Here is a 9,084-nt window from a genome sequence, read left to right as displayed (position 1 = left end):
TACACATATCAATGTTTTTTTCTAGCACACAACAATTTTTCAATAGAGGTATGTTCAACTTTACAGTAGTGCCTAAGAATGCCCATTTTTGCAGATATGTTGAAGTTCTTTCTATACATTTGGTATATACTTGACGTTTTTGGTCTGATACAGTAACAAGAAGTCGCAAAATGGCAGGTTGGGTGGGTTGGGTAACAGGTTAAAATAAGAAATTTTGATATGGGTTGAAACAGAAGTTTCAAATATTTTTGTGTTGTCTTGTGATCATGTTGTAAATTAATGGCCTGATAGCGGTTTTAAGTTTCATGGAGTATCTTTATAACTGTAAACTGATGCTCATAGTAGTCACAATTGAAGTAATTGCTCAAGTGCTCGAACATAACTAATATTTCAATCAATATAACTGAAAAGTGAAGTTTATGTGGAACTGAAAAAGTCGATTCCTGGCTTTTATCATTCAATTCGGCATGTTACTAACCTTGGACTAACCCGAACTGGGAACACATGGTCTGGTTTACAGCACAATTTGTTCCCTCACATTCTTCTACAAAAACAAGGTAGGAGGTAAAAAATTAGACTTTTCAACTCAAATTCTTTTCACCCCTGTTTTGTTTTTGTATATCATATTTATTTGACAATCAAGGGAACAAGATCTACTTGGAATTTACCTTATAAATTTCAGCAAACTGCAAAAACAATTCCAACACTTGTTTCCGTGATGAAAAGGGTGGTATATACTGTAATAACTAAATCACATGGAGTATCTTTTAAAGGGGATGCATGGTGATATAGTATTTGAATTTGGTGGGAGGATTGTTTGGTGCGAATCTGAATTCTGAAATCCCATTGGTTAAAGTACAATTCCAATGTCAACATATATAAGCTGGAATAGTTACTTCCTGTTTTCATCAATTGGTTATAAAATGGCTTATATATTTTGGATCTCATTAGAGGATTGTTAATTAGGTCGGGTTGCAAATTGAAAATTGTCGTCCTTGACCTACTTAAAGTTTATGGCTAAAAACTTCAACGCTGACTCGTGAGTCGTGACCTACTAACATAGACTTGACCCGTGTAACCTGATTAATGATGGGTAAAACAGGTTGATGGGTTTTTACGAGTTGATTTCCGTTCAGATGGGTTGGTTTCGAGTATTGAGTGCCCTCCATTTTATGAATGAGGCTAGTAAAAAGGTGATCCTAACAATATCTCAAAACATAGTCCATCTCTGCAGCAAGCAAGAAACAAAGAAATGACGACTTAATAGCTTTTTAGCGGCAATAAACCATTTTATTTCTTGGCAGAAGCACAGCTGAGATGAAAACGATCCTTGTATCAAGCTACTTTAACTTCTTATAAGAGAGCAATGACAATTGGGGCCAAATTTGAGGTCATTATTCTTGTTTACATCATATTGTTTTGCCAAAATGCTTTTGTATTAAAGTGAACTAGCAACAAGCATTGAATTCTATATAGCCAACAGTTTCAGTATTAATAATGAAGGTGCTGTGGAAAACACTCCCAAGGTTCAGATGAGTAATTCAGTAAATGGTAAGTAAAACTACAACATAATAACAGATTTATGTTGGATCAAGAAACAACATACACCGCCATATAAGTTGTAACATCATCAATAAGGACCTTGCGCGATTCAACACCTTGCACATGCTCAAAGAGAAGTATACATCATATCATATCATCTCTTGATATCTTATGATCCTATCAAAGAGAAGTATACATCATTAGGATCAAGAAACTTGATTAATTAAAGCGTTAAAGATACAAACATATGCAAACGTTAGCACTTACAATCGTTTTATAATAAAATATCATTCCAAAAGTACCGTAATGTCAATAACATCACATCAATATCAAAACTAGAAACCAAAAAATTATAGTAACAAATGTACGTAAGTTAGGCCAAATGTCTGACCTCAAAAGCATGCTTACACCGTTGTGATTTTCTCCATTCATTTTGCAACCGAGAACCTAGTATCTGAAAAGATGATATTGTAAGCAAATCTTTACAATAGTCATGCAACCGGCCGGTTGTTAGTTCCCATCAAGAAACAATCCTAAAAAACTATGAACCATGTAATGCAAGTATAAAAATAATTTAAATCCAATGTAACCCTCTAAATTAATGTTTTCTTTACCAATCAATTGTTCATCCCATATGTAATTCAAATATTGTCAGCTTCTTAAACAAAGCGTATTGGTAAATGGTGTTGCAATTATATTGTGACATTTCATCAAATAGTTGGTGCGCAAGAATCAAATCCGTTTGGTTTGAAGAACCTTCCGGATTATTGAACCTCATTAGCAGCTGGCCCGTTTGGTTTTGACAGGAGAAAAGAGGATCGCAGAACAGAAAGGATAAGAGAGGAAGTCGGTGCAGGGGAACAGTGAAATGTGAGAGGGGAACAGAGAAAGGATAGGGAAAATGTTAGACCATCAACAACAAGGGTATCCATTGGTGATTTGTGATGACATGGAGATGTTTGTAAGAAGGGTATTGTTGTGAGTAATGAGGTGGAGGGTATCCATCCTTTGGTGTTTGTAGAGAAGGATGGAGGTAGATGACAAAAATTGGATGGTAGATGAATTGGTTTGGCAAAAATTAGTTGGGAAGTTATTTGGTTGTTTGTAAGAAGGATAGTTATTTTGTTATTGTGGGTAAAAGATGTTTGTGAGAAGGATGGATGAAAATCTAACGTGGCACAGTGATTATGATGTTTGTTAGATGGATATCTTAAACTGATGCGGATAGTCTTATATGATGTTAACCTTTTGGTAATGTACTCACATTAATTACACGCATGTTAATTAGCCCCCATGAATTTTATGGTGTTTGCGAGGAAAACATAGTATAGTTAAATGATGTAAACATCATATAAGTTATCCCTATATTAATAATAATAATAGCAGGAGGTTTTACCCAAGGCCAAAACCTTTAAGGGTTACAAAATTCAAAATGGCAAATGATTATAATTAAAGCAAACTCGATCTTGTCAAGTGTATGCTCTTGTAAATTTATACACCTAAGGCAAAAATGCTTCTACTTTTCTTCCAATTTTTGTTTGTGGGTGAAGGGTTATCTGTCTATTTTTTTTTTTTACTTTTGCTAAACTTTTTTTAGATATTTGTATGCACATATCTCAGTAAAATTAGCCTCTTCGATTGACAAAGGTGCACTTTTATTAATGTTCTTTGTTTTTGGATAGCTTTGAATTACAATGTTCAAGACTTGGAAAGAATAACTAATCATCTATCTATTGTTTTTTTTGGAAGGTTTTGAAATTTTCTATATGCAGGAATTGTTAACTTCCACTGGTTTTGCAGATTCATCTTAACATCTATTCTCCAAATGGTGAACTTTTAATAATCTTCGAGTCTTTGACACCCTTGTTTTTGATTTTTAATAATCTTTTATAACCGAACCTGTCCAACAGGTCAAAAGTTGCAAAAGATATATGCTTACCTTAAATCACTTTACCAAATCGTTTATTTCCATTTTCGTAATAATAAAGCTTTTAAACACCGGTGATCATTGTATTGAACATTTGAACCACGTAATGCTACTAAACATAAATTTCATGACAACTGATAGAATCATAACAGTTAACATAGTGTTTCCAAATCTTTGTTCACCATTAATATGTAAATAAAACTCGTAAAATAGAATCATAAGTAGTACGTAGTGCATAAATAATGTCATACATGAATTGAAACAGATATAAGGATCATACACTAGCAAAAGATGCGTATAACGGATAGCAGCCGCGGTAAAGCTCTGTAGATTCAAAGTTAAGTGGTCTGTAATCATAAAGTTCCCGGATAGTCTCTAACACGATATTGTATTGCACAACCTTTCCACACATCTCCAACACGAGGAACGGATCCTCTTCTTCTCCCAATACAATACAAAGAACATGGTACGATCCGAACATCACAGCATGCTCCAGTCCCTCCACCCTTGGGAATAGTTTCCAGATGTCATCAAGATTAACCAGATACCTCATTGACCATTCAGAATACCCTTTCCTCATCTCGTATATTGCTATTTGTTCGGCAAGAGTCTCGTCGCTGGTACATTTACACACACAAAGCAAACAACCACAAGACTCAAATAACGTGTTGCTGTACTTCTGTGGTAATGGTGTGGTTGTTAAAACTAGATGTTCCAAATCTAATTTGACATGTTTCGTTCTTTTATTGATCCAATGAAGGGAATTATTCCAATATTTGGCACATCGAAAATTAAAAAAATCATCGGATTTGGGAAATCGATCAGGACAAACACTCCAAGTGCCAGTTTCTGAAGAGTAGGTATATATTTCGACGTAAAAGTGATGACCATCATGTTTCGTTGTAGCAAACACTAGTTTGTAGTAAAGTGATTCTATAGGATCAAAAGTCAATCTCATACCTCCGATAGAATAAGAGTCGACTCCTATTAAATTGCAGGGTGATGGAAGCTTCATAAACTGATTAATGGACGGATTGTATACGTAATGTGTATCACTCGGGTCGTATCCATGATGTTCGTCAGTCTTAATGGAATACCGACAAAGAAGCAAACCATTGCAGGACTGCAAAATCTCAACATTACCTTCATCGGGAAAATCAAAACCGAAATTAGTAGTAGTGTTCAATGGAGGTGATCTGTTGACCGCAAATCTGATATCACGCGGCACATAAGCATAGTTTTCGCATGTTATATATCGCTGGAGAAAGAAACCAAACGGGGAACGATTGACGTTTCTCTTTTGGCTCCACCACAGAGTAAAGACAGGGCCTGCGATAAGAGATAACCAGCGTTTGGATACGGATCTTAACCCAACAATCGAGGAAGCGGGTAACCTGAGTAAGATATCAATCAAAAGGTCGTCGTTGGATATTACTGCATATACAGATGAAGGGAATTCATCATCATCTACGATAAGCTTCTTCTGCTTCTTGGATGCTATGCCTCTCCCCATTATTGCCTTCCTCCAAGCGTAGAAGTAAAACTCAAAACCCTTGGGCAATATATATATATATAGAGAGAGAGAGGAAGCCAATCAAAATACTTGCTAGTAATAAATTCGATTTTTAAAAGACCATAAAAATTATTCGATTGTGTACTTTAATTTAGCTATCCATCCATATAAGGTATATAATTTTGTTTTCTTTTTTTAGTTTCATTAAATAGATTTTAGACCCGTGTCCAGGTTTACGATATTATCAATATTAGATCTTCATACATTTAGGTCATAAAATTTTATAATTTTGAAGATATACAGTTCTAAGTGTCATATTTTGCAAGTTGTAGTACAATAATCATAAGTTCGTCACTGTCATTATTATCTGAGACATTGATGAAATTGTTTGTCGTAGTCATTCCACATTGCACATGTTATAATATTATAGAATATTTTGAAACCATTTGTACACTTGTACTCATAATGTAATATTATTATGAAAGATAATTAATAATTAAAATATAAACATACTTGCGATCCTGTACTTAAGATTCAAGTATATGTATTTGATCATGATGCGGGTCCATAACACGCATAGGTTTATTTTCAATCACCTGTCCTATGATAATTATATAACAATTAGGATTGTTTTTATATTCTTTGATAACAATTAGAACTCTTGATTTGAGTGACAACTGTAACTTTAAACATTAATACGCAAAATTCATATAAAAAAAAGAGTAAATTATCCCTTTTTTTTATTGAGAGATATTATGAATACTGAAAGGAGTTCATGTTGATTTAGATTAAGTATTCAAGTAACCCTTTTTTGTAAATCATGTTTTGTTCTGTGATCGTCACATATTCTGTGATTCTTATTGTTTTTAGGATAATGATGTTGTATATCGTCATCTGTAATTATGTTTGGGATATATATCTAGAATTCAAGTTGTGTTTATATTAAATATTAAGCTAAATATTAATATTTATAATTTATAAAAATCTAATCTAATATTTTTTATAAGTCATTAGGTTTTGAAATAATTTTTTAAAGACAATACTTCATATGTTGAATTTTTTTTAATTAATTAAATGATTGTAAAGTTTAAAAAATCCTCTCAAGTTGGTGGCTAAAAATAAATATAGATTAAGTATTCAGGGCTAAAAAAGTGTAAATTATTGATGGAAAACCAAAAAGTGTAAATTAATGAGATTTTTTCTATAAATTAATAACTAATATAATAATATATTTTGATAATCATTATTAGGATTTTTAATTTATAGTTAATCTAAATGATGACATAAACGAAAATCAATTTGATGAAATCCAGCGATGTAATTGGTTAATAAGTTATTAGTTCAACTGTCTTATAGTATATATTAAGATTAAGATTAAGATAAGATGCCAAACGTCTTGTTATTTATGTGTATAAAAACTTGTAATTTTAATCGTAAAATTCTTTTTATATGGAATGTATTTTTTTTTATGCATGTTATCGACAGCTTAAAGCTGTCATTAGCAATATCCATATTTTTAATAAGTTTCCTTATTTTAATTTTGTTGATATGATTCGTTGATTCTAATTTTCTATATTTTTCTTAATGAAACTTTTCAAAGGTTACATATCTTTGACATGGCTTCTTTGATTAATTGTAAGTATCAACCCGTCCCAATTTAAATATTTTTCTGAACTTTGTGGGTCTTTTTTTTCTTTAATATTGACCTTAAATACTTCATGTAAAATATACGGTCTTAAATACCTTTTCATTACAATAATTTCTATCAAGTATTATCTAGAACACACAAAAATATTTACATTTAAATTGAAGAAAAGAAAGACTTCCAAATTTAATCAATTAGTATACGGTTTTGTGTTCATTATTCTCGCAACAAACAACTACACAAACAATTATTATTTATCAATATATGGGGTTCAAACTTATCAGTTAATTGCAAATGACACTCACTCACAATAATAATAATCCTAACCAATGACTAGTCAAACTTTAACTCTAAAAATCAGGATTCAAAATTCCAATTTAATCAATCCAAAACTACGATTTAATCATCATAAAAAGAGTTCAAATCATACACTCAACCAAATACAATAAAATCTACTTTACTAATCATTATCATCTCATTATATAAAACATTAAAAATCATGCATAGACACATATCCATTTAATGTTTCACATAAAAAAAAAAAATAGATAATGAAAAGAGTGAGTGATAAATTACTACCCAAATTCCAGCAGAGAAATAGAATGGTGGTGGGATCCTCTTTTTCTATCTTTCCCGTTCTCCAAAAGTGTGAATCTTCAAAATGGATATTTGGATATAATAGTTTGATATAAAAACTTAAAGATGGATGATGAATTTATTTATCGTAAGAGAAATTGATTTTTATTGTTTGAATGATATTGTGAAAGATACAAATAAAAAGTGAAAGTTATTCTTCGGAATAAAAACTGCTGCTCCCTGTTCTTCGTTTCACTTTCTTTTTTTGTTATATCATGAGCAGCTCAAAAAGATATATGCGAGGGTTTCGGATTTTTGGTTTACGGCCCACTAAAAGAAACCATTAAGATAAAATTGGGCTTGTCTATTTTTTTGGGCTTTTTTTTTCAGCTGGTTTCATACAAAGTTGGGGTTTGTTTCTTGTACACACTAGATTATAATCCGCGTAAAACGCGGAAGAATCATAATAAAAAAAAATACATTTATACATATATAAAGCTGACATAATAGAAAAAAAAACATTAAAGGTTTAAAAAATTGGAAGAATATAAAACAAAAAAAACAATTACACAAACTAACAATGAAAACATAAATACCTTTCTATATCTTTATTCGCTTAAAAGAAACTATAAATCGGACATTTTATTTTTTATTTGACCACCTTTAAGTATATATATAACATAGTTAGAAAAAATCTATGAATATTAGTATTTTTATGTTAGAAAGTAAATATATATTAGTCAATTCTCGGGACAAATTACACTAAGTAACAAATATAGTATATATGTAACATTCGAGAAATTTGACTTTTGTTGACCCGTTAGTTTTGTGTACATTTGATTAATAATGATCATTTACTCTATATATGATCGAGTTTGGCTATGATTTAATTGTGTTCAAGGTGAATATATATTTTATATATATATAATGATCATTTTTAATCAAGTTGTGTTTACATAATATTCAAGGTGTTTTATGAGATCGAATGGTCGTTAATGTAACGGTTGATTGCTAACTTGTGGTGTAACTAGATTGATTAAGTAAATGAACTATCCATGGGTCAACCCATATCCTAGACCCATACCCATGACCCAACCAAAGTCTTACACCTCTCTCCCTCTCATTCATTGATTTTCCTTATCTCTTTCTCTCTATTAAATGCAAGAGCATTTAACTCTCTTGCACTCTCCTCCTTCTCTCTAAAATTAATACATCAAATTAAATGTTTCAAACAAGATTTTGTCAGGGTTATTCATCTATATCATCATCTTATCAACATATCAAAATTTGGGTTTATAAGTGCAAGAAATCATCCAATTCGGGTCATTTTCGGGTTTGATACTTTGGTAGAAGATTTGGTAAGTTAAAACTATCTCATATTCACCATTACATGTTTATAATCATGTTTCTAATCATATTCAAGTGTTTCCGGGTCACGATATGAGCCAAAAGTCGAATTAGGGTTCTTGTTGATAAATGGGTCAAAAACAAATTTTTCTTGTTAATTTGATAATGCGTCGAAATGATGAAGTGGGTTATGCCCAACCATGTCTAAGAATACTTGTGTATACCTTAAGTGAGTCTTTTTCCCTTCAAAAATTGGTTTAGGTCGATTTAGGGTTTTGGTGTTCTTGGTGAAGTCTTGGCCGAAAATCAACATCTAATTGATGTTATGGAATGAAATTGTGGGTTGGGAATTGTTTACCCACGTCCATTTATGTGTGTTTGAGCTTCACAAAGTCGAATTTGGTGTTAAGTGTTAGTTTTGGGGGTTCATGGGTTGGTTTTGAAGGTCTTGGGGTAGTGTTTGGCTCATTTGGGGGCTGCTAGTCGACCAGGTGCAGACCTGGGCTTGCTGGGCAGTAATTCCAGGCTGCGGCG

General features: G+C 32.0%; 1 protein-coding gene across 4 annotated transcripts; it reads right to left on the bottom strand.

The window, feature by feature from the left end:
* Positions 1 to 1,466: 1,466 nt before the first annotated feature.
* On the bottom strand, positions 1,467 to 7,451 carry LOC122596628 (F-box protein At5g07610-like). Of its 4 annotated transcripts, none has more exons than XR_006323347.1 (3): positions 7,207 to 7,451; positions 1,934 to 1,996; positions 1,467 to 1,719 (listed from the first exon to the last, which is right to left on the bottom strand). XR_006323347.1 is itself a non-coding variant. In XM_043769240.1 (2 exons), the coding sequence occupies exon 2, from the start codon at positions 4,980 to 4,982 to the stop codon at positions 3,744 to 3,746; it is 1,239 nt and encodes a 412-aa protein (XP_043625175.1). In that variant the 5' UTR covers positions 4,983 to 5,021; positions 7,207 to 7,451; the 3' UTR covers positions 3,593 to 3,743. The 4 variants fall into 4 exon arrangements, 2 of the variants coding, with proteins under 2 accessions (XP_043625175.1, XP_043625176.1); XR_006323348.1 differs by lacking the exon at positions 7,207 to 7,451 and adding an exon at positions 2,157 to 2,480; XM_043769240.1 differs by lacking the exons at positions 1,467 to 1,719; positions 1,934 to 1,996 and adding an exon at positions 3,593 to 5,021.
* Between the last annotated feature and the right edge of the window lie 1,633 nt (positions 7,452 to 9,084).

This window comes from Erigeron canadensis, chromosome 4 (assembly GCF_010389155.1).
Source record: "Erigeron canadensis isolate Cc75 chromosome 4, C_canadensis_v1, whole genome shotgun sequence".
NCBI classification, from domain to species: Eukaryota; Viridiplantae; Streptophyta; class Magnoliopsida; order Asterales; family Asteraceae; genus Erigeron; species Erigeron canadensis.
Note: the sequence above shows the minus strand (reverse complement) of the source record. Positions and strands in the feature narration are given on the sequence as shown.

Bases quoted from the DNA above. Each gene is read 5' to 3' on its own strand.
- LOC122596628 (XM_043769240.1), bottom strand. From the start codon at position 4,982: ATGGGGAGAGGCATAGCATCCAAGAAGCAGAAGAAGCTTATCGTAGAT.